We start from the raw sequence: 27009 nt of genomic DNA on the forward strand, positions 1-27009 counted from the left end.
ATTAAATCTATAATAATATTCTAGAATCTAGATGTTCGCCTATAGTCAATTCAAAATTTATAAAAGCATTAAAAATGGCACAGCCATTTTGAAACTTGGTCTTTTCTAAGTATGGAGAACATGTATTATTTTCAGTATATTTTACCGTAGATTGTAGATTCAGTAAATTCTTTCATCTGTTTATTTTGAGATATGATATGAGTGTCAATGTCATGTTTAATAGGAATTCTGCGTATTATATGGAAAGATGCTGTCACACTAGCTAATTAATAATATTGCCTGTTCATACTTAAACTTATTTGTATACATAAAAATATTCTCATTTTCAGTTATTGTCATATTGTTACACATTTCGAGCAAAGTGTGTATTATTGTCACCATAAAACACAAATGCCATTCTGCACTGTTTCATCAGACAGGACTTCTGACATTATCTGGCTCTGCTTTGTCACCAGGGTGTCACATCATGAATAATTAAATCACTACTTTGTGATAATACATAATTCAACATCAATTATTAATGCTAATGTGCTTGCAGTTTACTCAATTGTGTTATTGACTATCAAAGTAATTTCCTGAAAATCCTCAAGGACAAGAATTTAATCAGTCCAGCCCCTTTTCAAAGGTAGCACTGTTAAGTGTTCTTAATTTAAGTAGCTTTTTTTTTCTCAATATTGCTGCTATATTTCTTTGAAAACAGGTACTCGAATTTCCTTTTAATACCAATTTGATGGTTCATATGCTCCTAAATGACTATTCCTCTTTCACTATCATATAATTGCACTGATGTTCTAAAATAGTGTGGTTTTGTTTGTTTTTTGCCATAAAAGAATATAACAAAAATAATTCAAGCGGCATGACTAAGCCTCTTTAAAACCTAGTGACAACTGAGCCTTGTTGTCCATGCATAATGTCATAGCTAGCACCCATCACATCTTTATCATCATGGGAAGCATGTAAAATAGCTATGTGATAAGAGAAAGTCATGATGTACTTTAAAGTAAATAAATAATAAGACCAACCGCTGCTTCCATTTTTGCAGCCCTACCGCTTGAGAACTAATTAATAATTGATCATAGCCAGATGGTGTGAGCAATAGGCAACAGGAGATGTACATGATTGCCTACATGTTTAATTGTTTTACAGAACATGTCAAAACAGGACCAGTGTGTGGACTCTTGCAGTCTATCACGGACGTACAGATGTGATGACAAGAGAGGTGTCAGTTGTCATCGCATCAGCATGAGTAAGAGTTACCCGGATCATATCATAAAACATGACAAACCACTTAATATACAGTTCTGTCCTTGATATTATCTTACATATATTATTTCACATTAGTACATTTATATTTCAGCATGGCATATATCTTGACACAATGCAGACTTCCTATCATCACCTGACTTCACAGTACACAAGTCAAACATCAAAGTGGATTGTGAAAAATTAAATGTTCACATTAGCAACCAGGGAGTTTTCAAAAGTCATTCCGCCACTGAAACCGAAATTGCGGCGCCAGGCGCCCGCATAGACCCCAACAGAGCAAAACAACGTCAAGAATCATGATTAAAAGTGAACGACAAGAGGAAAAATTACAATTGAATTATTAGTTTGACACATACAAACACACAAAATGCACAATAAGGGATTGCACTTAACACCGTCCTGTCCAGGGTATGTCAGTGCTCTCGAAAAAGAGGCAACAGGCATTCAATGTTTGATTAAATCCTTCATCCAAAGTGTGTCCTCCAATTAGGAAAAAAAATAACAACCAAGATTCCCTCATTTCTTATCCGGGCCCTCCTTTTGGCAGTGCAGATGCTTGTCTGGAGTTCTTCGTAACGATGTGATCTTAGAGGTGCTGGAGGCAGGACTGGAATCGCTTCCTCCTGCAGAAACAGTGCTTTGTCCCAGACCGACTCCTGGGCCTGTTGTAGACCCGGCTCCCAGCAGGTTAGCTGACTGAAGAACGGCCTCTGAATGTTCCCTGGCCTTCATCCGCAGGGCTGCGACACTGGCTGTCCGATTACTCTGGCACCCATATGGTGGCAGGAAGGAGAGGCCCATTGGGTCAGGCACACAGCAGGAACACAATGGACTTCCTAATGAGGTAGACCGGAATAGTGTGTCATAATGGGGCAGTCAATGTCCTTTATCATTATAAATATTTTTTATTTCACACAGCATATATATATATATATATATATATATATATATATATATATATATATATATATATATATATATATATACATATATATATAACAATTTAATGTGACAAAACAAACGGTAGATTACAGTTCTGACTATCTATCTATCTATCTATCTATCTATCTATCTATCTATCTATCTATCTATCTAGTCAACAACACACAGTAACTATGTTGCGTTTTCACCCACATCAGTTGCAGAAAAAAAAGTTATTCAAGTAAAAACTATCTTATACATTTGTTCATGTTTTCATGATGACATCTAGTAGATCCTGGATCTTACCTTTTAAAGTTGCTACTTGTGACAGGGCTTGTGCATAAGTGGCTGTGTTCAGCAGAGTCCCTGGCAGACAAGATGGGAAAAAAGGTCCACCTGAACCCACCACTCTGTTAATACTGTGCATAAAGGAAAGAATTTGGCATTACATCTCTTTTGAAAAGCAAACAAAAATCGTTTGCGAACGTCGCATTTGATTAGATGATCTACACACTTCTGCTGTAGTTCCATTGGTTCTTTCTTATTTCTGCCATGGTCAACAGGAGACTGGTTGAGGTTTCTTGCAGGAGCTGCACCTTCACTCATTTGCTCTTTGCCTCCCTCCTGGTCCGAAGTTCCTCTTTCCGTTTTTCTCCACTTTGCCCTCCGGTTTTGAAACCACACCTAAAGAGAAAGAAAAAAGAAAAAAAGATTAAAATTTTCCTCTCTTTTAGTTTGATTTAAAAATGCTAACTCTGTTGTCATTTTTACTCACTTTCATGTAATTTCAAACCTACATATTTCTTCTGCGGAAAAGGAGATGTTAGATATCCTTTTGTGTTCAAAAGAAGAAAAAAGTGCAGCATGAGGGTGAATAAATAATGACAAAATGTTTCTTTTTTGGTAAGCTATCCCTTTAATCGCATCTCTTGAAACACATTCATATTAATTGTTTGCTGCATACATTTTAAGAATTATTATTTGCATACAATGCACATTTCTGAAATGTGCCGCAAGATCTAACAAGCCAGTGACTTATGTCAAACTTCACGAACACAACTGCTGAGCATATGCAGTGAAGTTCTTGTATTTTAATTGAATGAAGGTCATTGCCTATAACAACATTTAATTGAGCAATTTTTCATTATCATTTTTTAATGACTTCCTACTGACAGTCTCCCTGCTTCTGAGAGAGAACCATGATGAAGTCGTTTATTTCTCTATTTAGTGATTGTTTGACAACATCAGATTCGATTAAGTCTGGGCTCTCTAACGCATTAATCATATTTGAATGGGAAAGGTTGCATAATGCAGCCATATCTCCACCGCCTGGCCAGCATTGTGCAAAGGTACAATGATGTGAACAAACAAAACGCCACACACATATAGCCGCTCTCTCCACATAATATGACACAACAGTTTACTGGCAGGACAACAATATTCACAATGTAATTGTGGCAACATTATCTCACCCTTGCACCTTTCAGCTATAGAAGTCATGATCCCCCAACACTGAATGCTCTATAATTGCACCATTAATCTCAATTTGCAGTTTGTTCTTAATGCAGCACAAGCCAATTGACACTTTAAAAACGGTGGGCGCCCACTATAGCTACTACAACAAAACAGAAAATTTATTTCCTAATAATAATGTAAGTTTAATATCCCTGCATGCTGCGACCGATTGATGTTTAGATTTAATAATAGGAATCGGGTAATCCGATTAGAGAGAAATAATTTGTTTACAATCCCTAATTTACAGCAGCGAATTCCATTATCGCGTCGCAGTCATTGGTTTTAAGCGATAGTAAGATGACCCTGGGGAACAAAAGGGAAACTATTATATTTCCTACAATTAGATCTGAGCTCAGAAGGAAACCCAAAAGCAAATCTGGAATGCAGGAAATTACATACAGACACATTGAATGTAATTACACGTGGCCAACTTGATATTACCGCGGATGTTTTGCAAGGCCTCAGAATATGAAATCGAAGGTTTCAGGTGCGCGAGCGGTTTATAACCTAGAATCATCGTTCTCGGGACGTTTGTCTTGTTCAAAAAGCACTGCATCCTCTCTCCATTTGCTGAAACGCGGAAATGGCAATGCATCTAAGCATTTTTTATACCTTAGAGACGAGGGCAAATTAGTGTAGAACATTACCACTAGTTAATTATGAATGACCGATTAATCAACCTAATCTAATATTCCACATTATGTTGATGTTATTAACGCGCATCACGGAAGTGACAGAGTGCTTCATTTACTTTCTTCGGCCAAAGGTGCTCTGAGCGCTTTACGTGATGTATTTCTCGTATATCTCTGGTTCAGGTCAGTTGTGGAAAGTGTCTCACCTGAACACGAGCCTCTGTTAAGTTGATTTTCATAGCCAGCTCTTCTCTCGTAAACACGTCTGGATAGTGGGTCTGTGCAAAAACCGCCTCCAAAGCCTCCAACTGTGTGTGAAACATTTTTATTTGGCCTTGTTGCTTGAATGCATGCTTTATAATTCAGTAAGAAATATCTGTTTTTCTTTGCGTTCGCTGGGAATGCATTTCATTGGTAAAACAAGGTTAAAATTAATCAAAATTGTTAAACTGGTGCCTTCAAATTTTAAGTTAAATTAAAGTGATGACAAAGTGGTTAAAACTTTGTATTTACTGAATGACAGGAATTATTGCGACAGTTTAAATGGATCAAAGATGTTGTTATAATGAAAAAAAAAAATGTTATTGTATTTTTTACATTAGCTGAATTAGCTTTAATATAGGCCTAGGCTGCTCTTCTTCGTCCTTTTTCATACGTCTTATACATTTTTACATTGTCATGCAGCCTCTACATTCTAAGCATAAAAAAGCAAAGGCTCTTCTTGTTTGCCTTAGTATTAAAATAAGTTTACTTCCAAAATATTATGTATTTGTCATATTAATGCAGCCCTATGTTTACGTGCATTTACTTTACTCGCGGAATGCCTTGTAAAAAACAGGGCTTTATAAAACAACATTATAATGCAAATAAGTATCAGGACAGTGGTATGCATTTGGATATTTTGCTTCTCACTAACCTGTTGTAAAGTGAAGGTTGTCCTGTTTCTGCGTTGTTTTCTGCGCAGAAAACCGTCATCAAAGTCTCCTGAGGCGTGATTCCCAAACCCATTTGTGTTCACTGTTTAAAAGAGTAACGCGACCCTATTAAAATATTATATTTATGTGATATAAAAATGCACTTTCGTATAGCCCTAAATAATAAGGAAAATAGGATTTCCTTTAGTTGCTAATTCACAGGGAACCGATAATTCATTGTAATCTGCTAGAGACCTGAATGATCACTTTACACAATTAAACCATGACCAACAAAATGACAGTTGAAAAGCATGACATCTAACATCTGTTCTCAGACAGACTGCAACAAAAAGTCTCAGCTGGGCGGCTGTCAAGCTCTCGGTCACAACATTAAACACCATAAAGCCATAAAACAAAACACAAACGGGATGATTATTAGCTATCTTTGATCGCGTAATGTAATGCATAATATGAAGATTTAAATTATAGACGAAAAAGGAAGCGTTTCAATATTTATGTTTTTAATACAGGCCTGTAGGCTATATTTAAGATTACAAAGTTAAAATTATACATAAAACTCAATTCTTACAGAATAAATTAAGCATAGCCTACTTACATGTATTGGTCCTGCAGCACTCTCCTTCTAACTGTGGAGGACAGTGAAAGTAAAACATGTTTCCCGGTGTTTTGCGAGTGGAGAGAATATTTATCTCTGCATAGAAAAAAAATGGCCAAACGTCAACAGTAGCCTATAGCCTGTTCCCAACTATTACCGCGTCTTCAAAAATAACTTCAAACAACACTAATACTTCTCTGCAACCGATTTGAATTGCATAAAGTAAAAAAAGCATCTGTACCAATAGATGGTCTTGATGCAATCGCGATTCTTGTGTCTCCTGCTCAACCTCAGCAGAGCGATCGCACTCACAGTCAATCACACTGAGCGCTCCAGTTTATCCGCTCTTGCGCACATAAGGAGGGAGTGACCAGATGTCTTAGTGACTGTTTAGAGCACGACAACACTCGCCTTTATAATCTAACGCGTAATTGCAATTAATCAGATTTTCGTTTTCAGGACATTTGGATAGGTTCTCCGTGACCAACCGGATTGCGCACGTGGTGGTAAACGTCAAAAACCTCCAAGGCATTAGACTATACTCCGAAAGTGTAACTTTAGCTCGATGCATGCATGCATATTCCCAAATCACGGGCACAAAGCAGGATGCACTTTTTTTTTACACAGTTGCTTTTTATATTAAAAATCTAGATGACTGTTTTTGAATTTAAAATTGGCTGTCAGACCAGTAATTGCTCATTATATGGGTTAGGGGTCCACTTTATACGAGAATCCACTGGCTGCACGCTCGCAGGTCCAAATTTTGATTTTGTTCACAGCAAGGGGTCCAAGGATTTATTTCCCACTCTCGCGTAAATGATATGCAGCGGGACCCTTTCAATTACTTTTAAAACGCACGCGGGACGCCGCGCGCAGACACCGCCGCTCCTCTGCTGCTGGAAATGAGGCTCCGAGTAGCAGCTGAAATTGTGAAGTGCAGGACGGTATTGGATGAAATCACATAAACGGCAAAAAAGCAAGTGTAATGGTGCATAATTGGTTCTCTAATAGCATTACACAAGGATAATAGCCTGTTATGGCCCCCTGCACTATTAAGTGCTTCCCTGGCGTAGAACGTTTATGATATTAAGAGGGGAATATAATGATATTTTAGTTATTAAATGCGTGTAATTAATTTATGCACTGCTGAAAATAAAGTTGGTGTTATCGTCAAAATGCATCGGAAACTGGGTGACGAGCACTGTATAAACTTCCTGACATTTGTATTATTATTATTCGAAACGGAGATTTATTTAGATTGAGCAAACCAAAAGATCAAGTGATTTCTACGATCCTGAGAGGCTGAATGGGAGAGATGAGAGTGAGTGTATTACAGCAGTATATGTGCCAGCTGAAACGAGTGTCATAAACCGCTGTTTTTAGAGTGCACGTGCTAGTGAACAATTGCTGTTTTTAATTTTTTAACTAACATAATAATTGTGTGCGCGCGAGGCCTCATAAGAAAAGTAAAGAAAAACTTTCAGCACCATGGTCAGCGACAGGACTGCTCGCGCACAAATATCCAACATTAACTTTTGGTTAATAGACCACAAACGAATAATTACTATTATTCTGAGCCCATTAACGACTACATAAACGAATAAAGTTTTAATGAGGTCGGAAACAGAGCATTGAATAAATTCATAAACTCAATCTGTTGTTTTCTTTTATATTGTTTCAAACAAGAATTTTCACAGTTAGTTATTTTAATGATTCATTCGCTCTAGTTTGAAGAGAAAAGTATTCACACAAAAGCACAATTTAATTATTATTTTTATTTTATTTTTTACAATTGAAGAGGTCGGTTTGTTTTTCATTGGTTGTGTACTAAATCGCGCTGACAAACAATATAAGACGAACACTAATTTCTGACACATTAACTTACAAGAAATAAAACCCTGTCCCTGAGAGCCCATGGCATTGTGATTAATGTGCAACAACAGAAAATCATTGTTCTTTTCAAAATGAGCTCAGATAAGCCCTGGTGAGGTGGTGCATCTTCCAGCTCATCATCCAGTGATGCATTAAATTTCTTAGATCATATTAATAAAATGTACTAAGGAGTTGATGTAAAGGTTGGATGTTTATTAGGTAACTTTTAATGAATACATTTAATTGTTCAAACGTATAACAGTATTCCCTAAACTCCATCACTGGCTTTACACATTGCAATTACATTAAATCTCATTTGTTCCCAATGAACAAACATTAAGTGGGATGTAGAGGTAGATACTCTCAAGACATTAAATAATGTTGGCTATAACTTTCAAAGCCACCTTTACTCACTAAAACGTCATGTAAACAATTTGGCACCAACCACCTTTAGGGTGGAAGCACTATATAAATGTACATTTCCATTATTAAAAAAAGATTACAATAGTATTACAATAGTATTGCAATAGTATTACAATAGTATTGCAATAGTATTATGATATAGTACAGCAAAACAAATACTGGTCTCATCAATAGTTACCTGACCAAAACAGTTTTCAGGAAATTTCCAAGTTCAAGTAATTTCCAGGAATTTTACACAAGCAAACAAAAAGCAGCAAGCAATAAAAAAGGACTTTTTTTTCATACAATAGGAGTGTTTTACAATAATAGGGCCAATACAATTCTTTTTGTACTTTTTATGGCCAACCTGGAAAGTTCTGGAAAGTTTATTGAAATGAATTGCATTTGCACATTTCGTAATCTTTTAATATGCTCCGCTCAGTTTACCTGAAGTCAGCTTTAAGCTTCCACATTCCTTCCTGCCCAGAAAGTCTGTGGAACTCACAAATATTTCTCAGCAGTTCTCTGAACACTGGTGTTTGTGTGGAAGTGAGTCTTGGGGTGAAGTACTCCAGGATCTCCTTGGTGCTCGCCTGGCCATCCACCTGAGCTTGGAAGGCCACAAAGTTCCTCAGGTCGACCAGAAGCTCATCGTGTTCTGTAGGAGTCGCATGCACGGCGACAGACTGAGTCTCTCTCTCTTCCTCCTCCTCATCCTCTTGTCTTTGTGGTTGATTGAGGTGATTCCTGGCTCTCATTCTAGCGAGAAGAGAAGATGAGGAGAGAGAAGCAGATTCCTCCTGCGCTCCATCACCGCTGAAGTGAGCAGCAGATCCTGGCTTCTTCACCACTGACTTCTTTATAATAGCTGCATCCTATATAAAAAAAAAAATAATAAAAAAACTTGCTTAACATCATTTATTATTTTATTGGGGTTCAGAGGATATTGTACCCATATAGACGTACCTTGCATTTCTCTGCTGCTTTTCCTGTTGTTCCAGATGACTGAGAAAGAAGTGAGTTTTTCTTCTGTCCAAACCTCCTCCTAAGAGGAAAATTTATGTTAAAACAGCCTTATTTTATCATTGACATTTTATAATATCCCAAGACACGTAATATTGTTCAGTTATATAAAATTAAAGGGTTAGTTTACCCAAACATGAAAATTCTTTCATTGATTACTCACCCTCATGTCGTTCCAAACCTGTAAGACATTTGTTCACTTTCTGAACACAAATGAAGATCTTTTTAATGAAATCTGAAAGCTTTCTGTCCCTCCATTGACAGTCTACGCAACTACCATTTTCAAGCCCCATAAAGTTAGTAAAAGCATCATAAAAGTAATCCATGTGACTCCACAGGTTTAACCTCAATTTTATGAAGTGATGCAAGTTTTGTTTGCACAAAATAAACCACATAATTGAGTACTTTATTTACAAAATATAATCTCCAACACACGTTCAGGCAACAACATCTGCTCTCACATCAACACAACATATATGCGTTGTGGCATATATTTATGTGTGATCCGAAGATGAAGTCTTACGGGTTTGGAACGACATGAGGGTGAGTAATTAATGACAATTTTCATTTTTGGGTAAACTAACCCTTTAAAGGAGACATACTTGACTGGAGGTGGGGTTGCTGTCGTTGACCCTCTTGAGAAAGGCAGCCTGCAGTTTTGCCTGGAGACCTTCAGAGCTCTCAGCGCATCCTTTGCAACCCTACTGGCCTCAGCTTCCACAAGTACATAGTCAGGGTTCGATGACTCCATGATGGTGTCATGCTTCATGACACTGTGTATCCCTGATTTTTTAAAGAGTTTGGCTAGGACATAATCGTCACTCTTTTTCTCGTTTTTTCCCTCTTCCTCCTCTTCCTCTTTCTTGTATCTCTTTTTCTTCACCAGGTGAGAAATACGGCAGCCCTCAAACCTGACATCCTCAGAGTGCTTGCGTTTTTTATGCTTACGCTTGAGTCCGTCTGAGGGTAACGTGTCTTTTTCTGGCATTTCACAGTGCTTTTTCTTCTCTCTTTGCTTTTGAGGGCTGTTCGTAGAAGAAAGATCTTTACTAGTGCTGTTTGTCAAACGGTCAGCAATGGAATGAGGTTCAAGGTTATTGTTCGGTGGCCCAGAAGCACTGTTGTTTGAGAGACCGTTGACTGAGGTAGCATTTTTGTTTCCTGATAGAGATGTGGAATCTTGGTCTTCAACGCAAAATGCAGATGAATGAGACTGTGATGGTCTCAAGTTCCCCTGAGATGGACGGGAGGTCTTGTGTCTTTTTGGAACCTGCACATCTGATCCTGTGCCTATGAAATAATAAAAAAATACAACAAATCAGAAGAGTTCTGTACTGTATCTACATTCAGAAGAAATGTAGATGTGCGCACCTTTAAGGGTTCACATTATACTCTAATGTAATAATATACACCTTTTAGGAGTAGATAAGGCACAAAGTCCCTTTAAGGGTACAAGCTGCTGTACTCCTAAAATGTACAATTTTAGCATTTTGTTTTCTGTCAGTGTCCCAAAAAATGTTTTCAAATTCTATTTACATTGCCTGATTTGAACACATCTCCTCTTTGTGACATCAGCCAAATAAACAGAGCTGTTCTTGCAAAGAAAATATGCTCAAATGGTTAACATATCCATGAATTACCTGCAAATATTGCACTGGTTTCTGTTCCTTGGGAGCCATCAGGATTGCTCAGCGTGAAAAGTTCATAAATGTCGTTAGACTTGAAAAAACGCCTCTGCTTAGGATCTTTCAGCACTCGGTTGGTGAGAAACTGTTTGAAGATTTGTCTATGGAAAGATACAAGAAATACTGTAGTTGTTTTTTAATCGCCATTAAGATACACTCTAGCACCACATTTCCGGAATAATTTCCCTTATAACCTAAACACTGACTTGCCAAAATCTCACCCTGCTGGACGTTTTCTCAGCTTAACAAATGCAGGTTAGTTTGAAATTGCAAAATTAATATGCCAACAATCCCACTCTTTGCGGTGTTTCGAAATTCCCATTGCCTCCCTACAAATAACCCAGTAGTCTACGACAGCCTTTAGCGACCAATTAGCGAATTTGTGTTGATATCTAATTAAAAAAATAATGCATTTCAATTACTGTCTATTGAGCTCCTGCAGACAGAAGTAGGACATTATGGATTGTAATAGTCCTCCTCACCATTACCAGCTCCATCTCAATGCCCAGTCCCAGGAAACTAACCTGTGGTAAATCTTCTCCTCAATAGTTCCAGCTGTCAGCAGCCTGTAAACCGTCACCTGCTGTTTCTGCCCGATCCTCCAGGCACGCTCACGAGCCTACAGGAAGAGGTCAATAGTTCAGATCATTACCGATCAGCAGTGCATGCTACAAGCTGACAAATTTTGCATCAGGTACAGCAAGAACATGCGTTTTGGATGTGAAATACAGCTTTGGCAGACCTGAGTGTCTGTGCTAGGGTTCCAGTCTGGGTCGTAGATTACAACCCGATTTGCTCCGGTTAGATTGACTCCCAAACCTCCAACTCTTGTTGTCAGGAGGAAGATGAAGATGTCCTTGTTCTGTAAAAAGGGGGGGAAACAACTGAATGGATTAAGTTGGTTCAAAAGCACCATTACCATCACAGAGAGCTAAAAAAAAAAACCGCACTGCTATCTCATATTTACCTGGTTGAACTGAGCAATGAGAGGCTGTCTGGACCCAATGGTAGTGGTGCCATCCATTTTGAGATAGGAGAAGCCATTCTCCCTCACGAACACCTCCAAGATCTCCAGCATCTGTGTGTGTGTGTGTGGGAGAGAAAGGGTTTCAGACAGAGCATAAAGAACAGGATTAGTGCTAATAGGATTAAGTGAGATTAATATTACATGTACAGAAGTACCAACTGTGTGGGTTTTAGGTTCTCTCTGAAGCCAAATCTCATTTCTATTGAACAAAGACAGCTGGGTCCTGACAGACACCCTACAATGCAATAAGATCTCCTAATGAATTCTATTAGAGGGCAAAATGACATAATAACTTTATTGGTCCTTTAGTGGTTCTGCTGGAGATGGTGAGAGTGCAGCTTATCCATCAATACTGTGGGTTTATTCGCACTTCTTTACTTCAGCGACGGCCTGATGGATCTACTTATGTGAATTTGGCTGAAAACACACAATCACAGCTTTGCTGTTGTGCATTTTTTCTATCCTTTTTTTCGTCGCTCCTTTCTTACTGACCTGCCTGGATTGGGTGAAAAGCAACACTCGGTGTCCCTGTTTGAACCACAGGCGCAGCAGTGACTCCACCACAATCATTTTCCCAGAGCGTTTCCAGTAACCGAAGTGCTCCTCCTCGGTCAGCTGGTCATCCGGGATGCCTCGGAGCAGCCGCGGCCCGCCTGTGAACAGATCCGGGTGGTTGCACATCTTCCTCAGAGCTATGAGGCCTGAGAAGACCTAGAACCACAGGGTGGGGGATTGAGATTAATACACTGGATGGATATGTTAATACTTTTAATGGAGGGAGAAAAACAAGTCTCTCTTTCCATGTAAGAAATAGGAAACACAAATCTTAATATTAATAAACTTGGTTAATTTAATGAAAGTAATTGACCAGAGCAAAGTAAAGTCCCTTCCTTGAAGTAAATGCAGCAGTCTTTGCATTATATATGTGGCTTAATGGAGTTTGTGACCACATAAGAGGGGTTTGTAAACTGCTCTGCAACCCACCGCTTTTGTCTGCTCAAAACACATTTAGAGCATTGAGATGAATAGTTTGTATAAAGAGCTTTTCCTTGCCATGACACTTTGGACATAAAGAGAGTCAATAGTTCACAAGGACAATTTTTTTATGCAACAAGGCAAGCATCTTCACAGGTAAGGCTGACAAATTTGCCAATTAAACAGATTCTGGATCCTTGCGATAAGGTACTTCACAGTAAAGCAAAAGTATCTGTACACATATTACTAATAGTTCAAGTCTAGTTTTACATATTAAGTACTTTTTCCATTTCACATTAGTGTCAGCATTAAAATGTGCGTGAAAAGAAGTAAAAGAAAATTTTAGTACGTTTGTATTAGTACAGTTTGACCTATGCTTGCTTTTATGAGAGCTGTGCTTGAGCTGTACGAACTACACAAGTTTATTTAAAACCTGTTAATCATGTTGTCTTGGATAACTTGACAGAATGATCATTTTTAGTGACTAAGAAATAATGGCAAATCATACATATTTATTATTAATTTTACTTGATAAAATGCCTTAAAATACTAAAACTTTATTTTTAGGTTTGAATTAGATTTTGAATCCCAATGTGGACTTTTGAATCCCACTACTTGGATTGGAGTGTTCAAACATCCCACTATACAAATTCCAGAAGCTCTCTAAATGTTTTTTCTTTACACTCTTTTAAACAAGCACAATTGTGTTTAAAAAATAGCAGTACAACATCAGTAACCTTATGAATCATTGTTATTAAGAGTGATATTTCTGCATTGCAAAAAACTTAACATTGCAAAAAAATAATAACTTGTAGATGTAATAGTGTAATGGAAAAACAACAAACCCAACTGTCATGACAATCGATTAAAAAGTTGATTGGTGAGGGGAAAATGTATAAAAAAAGTTCAAAGCTAAAATGTTCTCAAATGCTTTAAAATGGGAACAGAAACCTGAAACACGCGGAAGAAAATGACCTCAACCGCATTGGTGACATTAAAAATGCAGTTTCTGAAGCGTACCGTAGAAAGTAGTTTGTTTATCCTTGGCTAAAATACCTGTTTCAAGGTGCCAGAAGTTGGTTGACTCGATGCAACGCAGATGCACAGAACTTATGGTTATGCAACTAAATATTAGTTCAGTAATTTAAAGTGAAGTCAACACTGTTATTTTTTTTAACAGATTAATAATCCTTTTCTTTGCTTCCTGTAAATGAATAATGCAGACTTGATAAGCTTTAATTTAGATTTGAATGTGTAATGTTTTCAGTACATTTGAAATATGGAAATAAAAGCTATTGAAAAATATTTGCACTTTATTCACTTTTATTAATGCACTGCTATTTATTTGAACACAACTGTATGTGAACATATAATGATAGGCAGATAGGGGATGTCACCACTCTCAAGTGGACTGAATAATGAATAAGGCTTTTTACATAGTGGGGAATAGAAGATCATCAATTTTGAGCAATCACACTGGTGTTTTACACATGTATGCCTTACATGCATGTCTCCATTCAGAATTTGATAAACCTCTTTGGAGTCCAAAAAAGTCTGGTAAACCTGCCGCTGATCTTCCGTTAATCTGCAGAACAGGACCTGTTTGGACAATAAAACATTATGGGCTATAATTGAGTAGTCAACAACTACTTGATTATTCAACACTAGGAAGTTTCAATGTTTCAAGCTTGATGCTTTGCCTTTCTTTGGAACTACTTTTTCAGATAAAACAATATTAACTAACTGGCCAAACTGTGCCTATAATGCAAGTGATGTCGTCATGCAAGGAATACAAAGATAACTAGTGGAGTATTGATTCACTTCTTTTAAGTATTTCTTTGGGCACCTGTTCGTTTTTGTCAGGTAAAGAGAGGTTTGCTTTCACATCAGCCTTCATTCTCCTCAGCAGGTAAGGGTTAATCGTGTCACGAAGAACACAAGCACATTTATAGGCTGTCTGGACCTGAGGATTATAAATAAAACAAATAAATCCATTTGTGACAACAACAAAAAAAGGTCTCCACAAATATATTAAGCTGCACAACAGTGTTCAACACTGATACTAATTAGCAATGATTCTTTAACACCAAATCAGTTTATTAGAATGATTTCTGAAGGATCATAGTAATGTCTCTAAAAGCTTTGTCATCACAGGAATAAATTACATTTTACATTTTTTTATTTAAAAAATATTAAATATATGCAGTTTTGGTGATAATAAGAGACTTCTTTCAAAAACGTTAAATAATCTTACCGACCCCAAACTTACAGTAGTGTACATGTTTGAGCTTTTTTCAAGCAAACACACCAACTAAAATATATTTATGTTTATGGCTAATTAACAAGCATCCACTTCAAAACATTTTATGAAAGCCAAACAAATGAGTGTGTCCTTAGGCATGTCAACAGCCGCTTGTTCTCTTTCTCTCCTCCTATCAGCAGATTGACACATTAAAGATTCATAAGAGTGCTGCTGGACTCCAGAGGGGGGCTACACTCTTTTATCAATAATGTTCTCCTGATCCAGCGTTAGGCCAAATGCCATTTAGCTGTAATTTAAAGGGGTTTGCAGATCAAAAGAAAGCCTGCAGTGGAACCACAACACTGCAGGGCATACAACGAGCCCAGATTAGGGCCCATTAGAGAGGACAAAAGAAAGAGAGAGAGAGAGAGAGAGAGAGAGAGAGAGAGAGAGAGAGGGAGAGAGAGAGAGAGTGCAAGAGTGAGACAGAGAAGCAGAGGTTAGATCTGTGAATAAGTAGTGATACAGCATTGCTTCATAATAGAGCTGGCTGCAAAAGAGCTCAAGACTTCATGTTTCAGGACCTGTCAGTTTTCATTCATTTCTTCAATAATTTCATTATCTCTTTTAAGTTTTTCACAATTTTTAAAGACCCCTTTATTATTCCCTAGTTCGTTTTAAATGGTCATGCAATGTAAAAGAATATTTGTACTTTTAAAAATAAATTTGTCTCTGAATTAATATACCGTCATAAAAGCTGCATGCATAATTATAAAAGCATTAGGTACATGTTGTTTAAAAAGCTCTTAAACATTTCTATAATATCAAAATATTTCTTCTTTTTTTTTACAAAAACCCTTAGATTTAAACTCTGAAACATATTTTTAAAGTAGAATGTCAAAAACACACACACACGAGATTGCAACATGATTTGAATTAGCGCACAGGACAGACGTTAGTTAATTTTTCATATATTTTTGGTGCAAAGAAATATGTACTGCATAAAGTGTGTAAATTCTAATTGCAAGATTGTAAAGTCTTCTCTCATTTCTCAAATGAATATCCACTAAAATAAAATTTATGAACCCATGAGGCTTGTCAGCAGGACTATGCAGAAAGCTGGGAAAGGAGAGAGCACCATGAGTCAGGGGTTAGCTATCTTCAACCATTTAATAACATTAATAATTAGTAAAGGTTTTTATTATTGGCAAAGGAAACATCAATAGCCTTTTAAAGCAGTTCGGAAATGAAATCCATAAAGTAAGTGTGCTATTAAAAAGGTTTCCTAATAATGGCACATCTACATTCCATTCACCATGCAGCCATCAGTACGCTGTTAGAAGGTTTTTATATGCCTTTGAATTAATACAGGCACTTCCATCTCCGTGTAATATACAGTGTGTTCTGCGTTCATTACGCCGTTATATTTGATGTAAATTATAGGTTTATATATGAATAATAAGAGAATTTTAACTGCACTGATCAGTAAGCTCTGGGTGATGAGTGGTTCACCTGAACTGGAGACGCATTCGAGTATCCTCCCATGGTAATGGGCACAGAGAACTGCTCCATGAAGACGGGCAGGGTCCCCAGCTTCCCTGGAAACACAAAGTCAAAGAGCGACCACAGCTCTTTGAGGTTGTTCTGCATGGGTGAGCCCGAGAGGATGAAACGGTGGGGTGTCCGGAACTGTGTACGGGGCGAAGAAAAAAGAAAATCAGTGACAATCATTCATAATAAGATGCAAGTTGATCAAGTAATCAAAATGGTTTTAGAAGCCTACCTGTGCGAGCAGATACTACTTGACAAAGAAACCCCATTTAGGATAGATTTGGTTTTAAAGCTCCATTAGCTTCAGTTTATTCAATACCAAATCAAAGTGTTGCGAAATTTCCAATTGATTTTTTTAATATAGCGATCAATAGCTCTGGAGCTCATATAACTTGATGCAGACTGAACTAAGTTCATTTCGAAAAGGTCAACTTGCTTTACTTGCGTGCTTTGTGAGAACCGCAAGTCTTCATTTGACAGCTTGATTGTAAAATGCAGGAAAAATCTCTGAAAAGAAAGCAACGGTCACCTGCTTGCATGCCATCGTCACCCCAGCGTTGGGGTTCCTAATCTTGTGGCCCTCATCCAGGATGACGTAATGCCAGTCGTACTTCTGGATGTAATCTTGCATAATGCGTATGTATGAGTAGGAAGTGATGAGGATGCCGTGACTTGCCACTATTTCCGGGATGAGCTTCTCCTGAAAATAAGGAATAAAGTAAAACCGGAAAGTAAACTCACTCGCACAACAATGTCTTTTTTGGCTGTTAATTAAATTGAGGAAATTGCAATAGGTTGCCGGTATCAGGCCCCTGGCGATAGTGTCTTCATCAGAACGACGAGTCTATTCGTCTGCTTTGACGTCTCACATGAACGGTCTCAAGAGTGTTCCAATTATAGACGTGCAAAGCGACTAACCTCTGTTCCCAAACCCCCCTCCACACTTTTTTTTTTTTTTTTTTACTTTGTAGCCAATTAATCAGGTACATCTGCTCTACAAGAGTGTTAGTGTTAGCGTGAAGGCGGTATCATTAGGTGCCAACGCTGCATAAACGTTCCTCTGTCTCTCTCCCACAAGCTCTTGAGACCAACTCTCCACCTAGAGGGCAAAGCACGGACTGCCAGACAACAACCCCCATTAATCACTGTGTCAGGCAGGATGGGGAGGGGGGCAGTGAAGACCACTCACAGTAAACACTTCACAGCCGCCCCACAGCAGCTCCTGATACCTTAGCTTTAATTAATTTAACATTTCCTTGGAGCCATTTCGACTCCACACACTAGGATATTTGCTGACAAGGGGAAAATCTCACGCTGGCATAAACGTTACAGGCCGAAGCGACACAGTTCATCTTAATCTTGTTGTCATGTTGCTTGTATAGAAAAGTTAGAGCATTGAGATTACATATGTTGAGAGTAAACAAAACAGTTTACATTATGGAAGTCTCAAGAATGGTCATCCTCAGCTCCAGCAGAGCGTGTCTCACCTTTTTGCTGGTGAAGGAGCCCGTGTCGTGGAGGACGGCAACACGGAAAGGAGGCCACCATGTGTGGAACTCTTTCACCCACTGATGCATGACTGTAGCCGGACACACAATGACCGTGGGCCCAAGTCCAGCATACCTATAGGAACAAAAATAAGAATTTTGGGTAAATATGATTTTTTTTTAATTAGAAATTTATAGGAGCTATTAATATATAGTAAATAGGAAAATAATACTATTCCGTAAGGATGTATTAAAGTGACAGTAAATAGTTATAATGTCATAAAAGGATTGTTTAATTTATTCAAATAAATGCTGTTCTTTTTACTTTTTTTATTTATCAAATTCGAATGATTTCTGAAGGATTATGTGAGACTGGAGAAATGGCTGCTGAAAATTCAGCTTTGCCATCACAGAAATATATGACATTTAAATTCATCCAATATAAATATGGATTTAATTCAGTAAGGAATTGGGCTTCACTATGTTTTACTGTATGTATATATATATATATATATATATATATATATATATATATATATATATATATATATATATATACACACACACACACACATACTGTATATATATACATACAGTAAAACATAGTGTGGGCCAAGTCCTCACTGAATTGAATCCATCACAGCAGTTAGTGAATCATCATTTGACTCACTTACTGAACAAGTTCAAAGTTCAATTATTTTCAGTGATGTCATCCTTATCGAAATGAGGGTACGTTTTGTGTCAATATAACTACTGGCTGACTGTCCATATTACATTTAGGATAAATCCACCTAAAATGTTTTACTTGCAATTACACATTTACTTGCAAACCCTACACAAACTTTCAGGTGATGAACCCCATGTGCTTACACCACAGCTGTTCTGGTCGTCCTCTCCATGTGAGTGTTCACTAAAGAAATGAACTGAAAAAACATGCACTAAATGGCTTTAGGAGCATTACAGCTTGATATGATATTCTGGATTTTGAAAGCCATTGATAGCGAGCCATAATTGAGTTTGCAAACAATCAATTTGCGGATGGGCGACGCCAGACAGCTTATTGACCAGCCAGGAGGGCCTCCAAGAGTGTTTGGCAAGACGAGCAAAAAAAGTAAAAAGGCACTACCTTAAACGTGTTTAATTACATGTTTCATTTTCCACCCTTCCCTCCCAACAAGCAGTCTCTATTTCATGTCACGTCCTTGTTTCTCCTTTGATGTCGCCACTAAGAGAATTAGAGGAATATCATAATTGAAACGTCTTTAATAATTCACGGCAAACCTCTCTCCACCAGAAATCCAGCTGCTGAAATATTCATCGCAATCGAGACTTTGAGTCTGGGAGGGGTGGGGGAGACAGCTGACGTCTGTGTTTATGAGTGTTTGTACACATGTATGGGTGCATGTTGGACTCGGTGGCTGCTGATGATGATGATGAGCGTGTTTTGGAAAGGAAGACACTCAAAGCACAAAGACAGAATGAAGAAAAAGCGAGAAAATAAATACTATGGAAGCCCATTTCCACCACAGATTAAGACATTAAACTATATCTACGTAATATAACAAATAATATGCAGTGAACAATGTTATTCTTATGTAGAAATTATTGATTACGTCGAAATGATTTGTATTCTGAGGTGGAAAAAGATTTTCATGAATTCATTTAGATAAATACAATAAAAGTCTACAAGCATGTAGGGTCCCTTGCCTGTAATTGGAGCCACGCGTTTTTAGCTTGCTGTAGCTCAGGCCTGCCAGGAAGGCAATTATCTGTATCGTCTTGCCCAGGCCCATCTCGTCTCCCAGAATGCCTCCTGCTTGCTGGCAGTGCAGTTCCCACATCCACCTGACACCTGTCTGCTGATACCTGGACAACAAAAGCAAACGCTTTGTCACACAAAACGCAGCCACAGCACAAACACAGTGGCTGATGAATTAATCATAGGGCCATTATCACTATTGATTCTGGATAAATGGGCCATAAGTGTTGCCCAATTGATGTGCTGTAAAACACATCCAGAACACAACAGCCTGAGTACTTCTTTCTAAGCCTAAAGCACTTCACAGCTCAGCTTTCAGGACTCATGAATTTAAAATTGTGAGTAATTTTTGTACACATTTAATATTTCACATTGGCTGTGTCCGAATACTTAGGCAGCTGACTTGTTGCCTCGCTGCTTTATCAGGCGATGACTTTGCAGGCAACGTTTGCACCTCACGGAACTGATTTCGGAGAGACTTCGAAAATGTAATGGTTAAGGTAATGATCCAGAGGAAAAAAAAAAAGTGAGAGCTTTGGTGAAAACTAAGAACATTTAATTACTACAATAGTAATTTCTCCCTATAAATGGCATCAAAAGTTGAAAACGTTGGTCAAAATTGTACATTTACACACAAACTGACCACCAACCGCAACTTTCGGGCAATATTTATTTGTTTAGCTTAACAGTCATGGAATGGAGTGCACAGGATTGTGGGATATCAAAGGCAGCGAAAGATACATCAATGCTGCCTTTAAAAATCAATCAGATGCAGGTATCTCAGGAGACAAGAAATGAAGCTAACGCTGGATTCAGGCGGACCATGATGCCTTCTTACCTCGGAACGAACCCTCCGAAGGCAGCATTTTCAAGTTTTCGGACGCAGCCATTGTATGTGTATGTGTAAGTTATTGATTGTTTTCTTTCACAATGAGAGTATGTGTGATTTGTGCGAGCCATACTTGAAGAGTTTCTTCCAAAGGAAACCAGGCACTTTAAATCCTTCATCAAACTCCGCTTCACTCTCCTCAGTCTCCTCTTCACCTGCTTCTCTCTTTGCCTCTTTTTCCCGAAGTCTTTGCCTTTTCCACTTCCTGCAAGACAAACCACAACATTACCATTACATTTGTAATGCTCTCTTTACAACCGGCATCAGCTTGAAGCCTCTTGAAGCTGCACATAATCACAGTACATTCACCAACTATCAACTAGGACTACAGAGTCAAGAAGTTGCTATCTAATGAATAAACCTGTTTACTTTACAGGGCTTTTTTTCAACTTTTCTCATTCATTTCCTATCTTTAAATGAAACATGATTGTAAGTGTGACATCGGCTTTACATTGGCCTTTGACCACCTTGCACTCTAAGATATCAGCATCGGCTATCTAAATTATAAATATGTGTATTTTACAGAATTTTTTCCCCATAAAGATTTCAAATAAATGAAACGTGAAATTTTGAAATGCAATGTGATATAAGTGTGACATACTGTATATATCAGATTTATATGGCCTAAAGCAACCCTTCTCTCTAAGATATCGGCAAGGCCTTAAAAAAAAATTCTTATCGGCCGACCACTAAGCACAAGGTTCAGTAACAAAATGGCTTGAGTAGCCGTGCATCATCGTGTTAAAAATAGAAACAGGCCACAAACCGGTGTGGACACGGTGTCAAGCTAAACGACAGAACCCATCGAGACATTTCCCATGCTGAAGACTTCACATAACGTATTTGATTAACGATCTTCTCAAACTAAAACAAGCATCTACTGCAGACATTTTATTTGACTCCGTTAAAGATGCCTCCAATGGAAAAGTCGGCAAGGTACAGTCAGGTACCAAAAGTCCCTGGCCTCGGTTTTTAATTTCCTAGCCAAAGACCTACAGACAGACAAAGACAGAAACAGAAGAGAGAGAGTGAGAGCAAGAGCGAGAGACCTTTCCCTTCCTCTGCCCCTCACTCCAGCAGGCCAGATTTAATTGACCCACTTCTGGCTTCAGGGAAAGCTACAGCAGTTAGTGGTAGTGTCGTCAGAAAAGCAAATTAAGATTGATACAGACAATTAGGAGTTTGAGCTCCCCAAGAAAGGAATGGAGAGAGGAGTGTAGGGAAAAAAAATCCATCTTCATTTGGGGTTGGTCCTGTCACTCCGCAATGAAACTGTTCCCTTTATCTGGGGCTTCCGAGACTGCACTTGTAATTAAGTCAAGACTAAGCATTGGTTCAGTTAATTATGTTTTTTCCCCCCTTTCCTCTACCACTCAGCATTGCTACGCCCCACCATAGCAGAAGAGAGTGGCTGCATTCACATTTAAACCAACCAGAGCAGGGAAACTATGGAGCGAGAGAAAGCATGCCAACTCAATTTGCTTACTATAAATACGAATGCATAAATCTTGTTAGGTTTGCTTCCATCTATTTGCACGTTAACACTGGAATAAATACATGCATACCATAATGAGAAAATATGAATAGGCATAGAATTTGCTTAGTCAAGGAACAGCAGCCAATTTCATCAGTGGATTAGGCTATCTGTTCTAGCATACATGTTAGGCAAAGTAACTACACATATGAATGGCCTTTGACTGTAATGATTGTGACAGTTTAGGAAATGATGGATTCAGACTAAATTTACCTAATCCTTTGCCTGTAACACTCGATATCTCCATCATCTTTACATTGCTTGACTTTTCCGCCTTTCTGAGAGTCTTCATCCTCAGAGCTGCTAGGGATGTACTCGTCGCTCTCGTCCTCCTTCTTGGGTTTCCTGGTTTTGGCCTGGTTCTTCTTCTTGTACGGTTTAAGTTCGTATTCTTCATCTTTATCCACCCAGAACGCATCATCATCATCTCTCTCTGGTTCCTCAGGATCCATCAGCTCATCACTCGGGACATACTCCGAACCCTCGCTATCTGACGTCTGTTCCCCATCACCTTTCCTCCTCCTGGCTCGGGACGGCTCCTTCTCCACCTTGGTCCTGGCTTTGGGGTGAGCCCTCAAGGCGGTCCTCTGGAGCTTACGCATTCGCTTTTGGAGCTTCTTATCTTTGCTGGAAAGGGATCCGTTCTTTTGCTCTTTGCCATGCATCGTCTCTCCTGAGAGCTTCTTGGTGATCTTCTTCTTTAAGATGGGTCTCTTCCTGCTATCCGCTAACATGGCTTGATCGTCAAGGTACTTGTCAAATCCTGAGTTCTCACTGAGCATAACCTTCCGCGGCTCATTCTTCTCTTGTTTTTGAGGGATCCGTGAACCGAAGGGGGTCATGTGACCGGTGCGGATGAGCTCTTCCCATTCGGACTCCTGAGCTGGCATAAGCATGCTGCCCAGAGTGGATGGGCCTGGTTCTAACAGAGACAAACAGAGTATAGATTAGTACCACTATTGTAATTAAAGTATTTTAAAGCAAACATTCAAAGGAACACAATAAGAGAAATGAACTGAGTCACACTTTCCATGATACAGCCATTCCGTAACATTTTGTTTAAATGTGTACAAGGTGTTTTTTTAAGAATGAATAAATAAATAACCTCTGCAAACACTGAACATAAAGCACCCCCAACTATTTAAATTGCATTAGAGATTTTATTGTGTTATTATAAATTTTAAAATAATTTTATATAATATTTAAAAGCTATAATTGTCAATATTTTAATTTATTTCAACTGATTGAGCCAGTGGTGAAACATTTCAAATATGCTGTGCAGTTTTATGTTTAGAAAATAATATATAGTGAAAATAAAATAAAAAAGACAAACATTTTTAAAACAATCCCAAGGTGCCAGTGTTGCCCCTTAAAAGGTACTACTACTGGTCCACAATAGCGTATTAAAACAAACATCCAAGATACAGACATTCTGAAAGTGTATAATTTATGGCACCCATGACATATAAGCAAAGTGATTGTTCAGCAAGATCAAAGGAGTATATGATGCACCAATGATAAGACTAATAATGTATGTAAAGCTTCTGAAAAGGATTGTGCTTCAAACTTACCTTCGTCATCCTCAATCAATAATTCTGCCTCAAGCTTCTGGATATCCTCTCCATCAAGTACAGCCTGCAATCTCTTCTGCTTGGCTCTGATCTTTTTTAACTGCTTCTCCTGTAAAAGATAACAGGCTTCTGAAGTATTGTGTGGTAAGGGTTTGAAAAACAACAACAACAACAGCAATGTGTTATTGAAAATGACATGCTCTTTTTTCGTTCTGAATATAAAGTGTATATATATATATATATATATATATATATATATATATATATATATATATATAGATTAGATAGATAGATTTTGCTTTAAAACTGAGATGGCAGATATTAGGGATGCACCGATACCACTTTTTAAGGGTCGAGTACGAGTACTGATATTTTTTTCCTGGTACTCCCCGATACCGATACCGATGCCTGTTGTACTGGGGGGGTTCTCGTTTTATGTGGCAATTTTCTAAGAACAACACAATGAGACTAATGAACAAATCAGCATCTTTATTTTCAACAACTTAAATAAACTTAAAAAAATAAATCATTCTTATTGTGCTTATCACAAATTTTCAAAGCCCAAATTTCACAGTGTCCAATAACCTCCAAAGGGCAAAACCAAGGACATAATGAATGTAATTTTTACCTGCCTGTCACAAAGTTGTCAAAGTGCTAAAGAAATCACAGACAACAAGACAATCAAGATTGTCAACAAGTGCCAAAGAAATCACAGAACAAATGTTTAACATAACACTGAGTAACAATGTAATGACAGCCGAAAGTGTAAAGTGAAATATTAGAGTGTACTATTAAATCTAGCAACACTATAACTGCAGGAAGAGTGTTCATAAGAATTAAGAAATATAAGCTAAGGATATACGTGAGGTATCGGTCTTTGGTATCAGGGTATTTTTACGAGTACGAGTACAAGTACATGAGCCTGGTATCGGGCCCGATACCGATACTGGTATCGGTGCATCCCTAGCAGATATCTAATAAAATTCCAACAACAAAATCTATTGTGGTATAAGCTAAATTATTATAATAACAACAATCCAGCATATGCTCACCTTGTTCTCTTTTTGTCGTTTGACAGACTCAATTTTTCGACTGATGTCCTTGCTCGAGGCAGCATGAGGGGCTAACTGCTCTAAAATTTTGTTGATGTGCTTCAAAGCACTTGTACATGACCTGAAATACATTACAAGTCAATTACAAAAGGTGACATCACATTCCAGCATTCACATTGAGATTTCATTCTTTGACAAATGTTTCAAGATCAACAAATGAACCATAAATTCACCTGACGTCATCCAGTACGGACTCATATTCTTTCTCTGCCTCTGCTTTGGCCGAAGCCTGGTTGGCCTCCTGAATGGCCCTGTCCACCTGCTGCAACACACCTTGCTCGAGAACATCTTGGTCATATACATCCACTCCCAATCCCTGCAGCTCAGCAGCCTGAGAGTTGTGGTCCACTGATCGGATCTCCTGACGGTTGATGTGGAGTAGGGGCTGCGATTTTCTAGGATTCTGTGCCCCAACATTCTCTGGACATGTAGCCACTGGCTCTTCATTACTGCTCCCTGGGATGGAAAGGCCATTGTCTTCTTGGGCTCCAGGAGTAAGGGCACTGACAGAGCTGGACATGGGAGGCAGGGCCTGGTCCTTGTTACCTTCTACTGGCATTGTTAAGTAACTGTGAATAAGGATGATCTAAGACTGTAACTTTGGACATATTTAATTAGACACCAAAGTAAGAGTATTATCATAACAGGGAAACTCTACAGTAATTGATAATGGCTTATATAAAAAATCATAAAGTTATCTTTTTCGTAGTTATCTCTATAAATGGTAAAACATATGGATTTAGCAATTACAGTCACTGAAGAACACCACAAAAGACACACAATAACTGATTGCTATAACAGTCTCGGTTTTCACAGTAACGCACAATAACAACTCGGAAAATTGGTTAACGTTAATTTGAAGACAAATGTGGTTAAGCTGATATTTGATTATATCCTTTCTAAATAGAAATAAAACAATTTAAAGAGTATTTTAAGCAATAGTATTGGCTTATGTGCTAAATGCTAACTACTACTAGCATATTATATATTGTTGTTTGTCCTCAACTTAACTCAGACTTTTAAAAAGCCCAGCAATAAAACAACAAACCTTCACAACGACCGACTCTTTCAAATTGTTTATTCGTTTAACGTGAAATCCATTAAGATCTCGGTTTTCGATGTGTACTACTATCTAACGTTAGCATGTGAACTTGTTACACAATCAATGCATAATAAACTGTGAAAGAAGAGAGTTTAAGGCACTGTAAATGTCCCCGGCTGAGGAAACATACCAAAATAAAAGTCGAGATAAAATCCTTCTTACTTAGATCTTCTGCTTATTTGTAACATAAACCTCCGATATAATGATAAAACCTGGATGCATTTTTCTTGAAATATGTAGTGTTTTTTTTATAATGAATTAATAAACGAATTAAATGAATGAATGAACTCTGAAAACACAGAACACAAATCACTCTCGAATATTTAACGTTAAATGTTATTGGAGCATTTATTGTGTTATCATAAATTTTGCAATATTTATATCTACTTTTGAATTTGACATTAATTTAATTGAATATTTAACTGTCATAATTGAAGAAACTATTAGAATTTATTTTAATTGATTTTATTGAGTTATTGTTCTCATAAATTGACAATATAATGTGTTTATATGTTTACCAATGTATAGCGAAAATAAGTTTAAAAAAATCTATAAAGAAAATATCTCTATGAAATCAAATTCCAAGGCGCCAACGTTGCCCTTAAAATTTTTCTTATCATACAGCGTCCTCTTGAGGTCAGAATTTTTACAATCCCTTCCATGAATTTACCAAAGCAGCCATCTTTATACCTTTTGATTTTTACAGTAGTAACAGTAAACTTTATTAAGGGGTTGAACTTAATATCGAAAAACTATTTCTCTCTTGTTTAGTGCTGATTCGGCAAGCTTGAGGGTGTATACTGGTGAATGAACTGTAGATGGCAGAAGCGAACTGCTTGATATTTCAAACTCTCAATCTTTAGTCACTACCTCCAAACTTCTAGAGCTGCAATCATCATAGACAGTAAAAGCAA

At 37.8% G+C, this 27009-nt stretch overlaps 2 protein-coding genes across 5 annotated transcripts; both read right to left on the reverse strand.

Moving 5' to 3' along the window:
• Nucleotides 1–1084: 1084 nt before the first annotated feature.
• Nucleotides 1085–6254, reverse strand: drgx (dorsal root ganglia homeobox). The gene is made up of 6 exons (XM_077236749.1): nt 5865–6254; nt 5251–5351; nt 4541–4642; nt 2702–2871; nt 2494–2606; nt 1085–2102 (listed from the first exon to the last, which is right to left on the reverse strand). The coding sequence occupies exons 1-6, from the start codon at nt 5920–5922 to the stop codon at nt 1783–1785; spliced, it is 864 nt and encodes a 287-aa protein (XP_077092864.1). The 5' UTR covers nt 5923–6254; the 3' UTR covers nt 1085–1782.
• A 1674-nt stretch (nt 6255–7928) lies between these two features.
• Nucleotides 7929–26174, reverse strand: ercc6 (excision repair cross-complementation group 6). 4 transcript variants are annotated; one of them, XM_077236750.1, is made up of 20 exons: nt 26042–26174; nt 25167–25562; nt 24934–25054; nt 23882–23990; nt 22524–23232; nt 20850–20981; nt 19836–19994; nt 18129–18264; nt 17171–17341; nt 16603–16779; nt 14695–14811; nt 14352–14447; nt 12366–12584; nt 11814–11924; nt 11589–11708; nt 11371–11465; nt 10802–10947; nt 9764–10451; nt 9105–9183; nt 7929–9013 (listed from the first exon to the last, which is right to left on the reverse strand). In XM_077236750.1, exons 2-20 carry the CDS (start codon nt 25550–25552, stop codon nt 8582–8584), a joined length of 4203 nt encoding a protein of 1400 aa, XP_077092865.1. In that variant the 5' UTR covers nt 25553–25562; nt 26042–26174; the 3' UTR covers nt 7929–8581. The 4 variants fall into 4 exon arrangements, with proteins under 4 accessions (XP_077092865.1, XP_077092866.1, XP_077092868.1 ...); XM_077236751.1 differs by having other exon boundaries at nt 25167–25579; nt 26058–26172; XM_077236753.1 differs by having other exon boundaries at nt 25167–25505; nt 26042–26172.
• Nucleotides 26175–27009: the final 835 nt, after the last annotated feature.

This window comes from Siphateles boraxobius, unplaced genomic scaffold (genome assembly GCF_051911475.1).
Source record: "Siphateles boraxobius isolate OS27281-9 unplaced genomic scaffold, OSU_SipBor_1 20, whole genome shotgun sequence".
Lineage (NCBI taxonomy): Eukaryota > Metazoa > Chordata > Actinopteri > Cypriniformes > Leuciscidae > Siphateles > Siphateles boraxobius.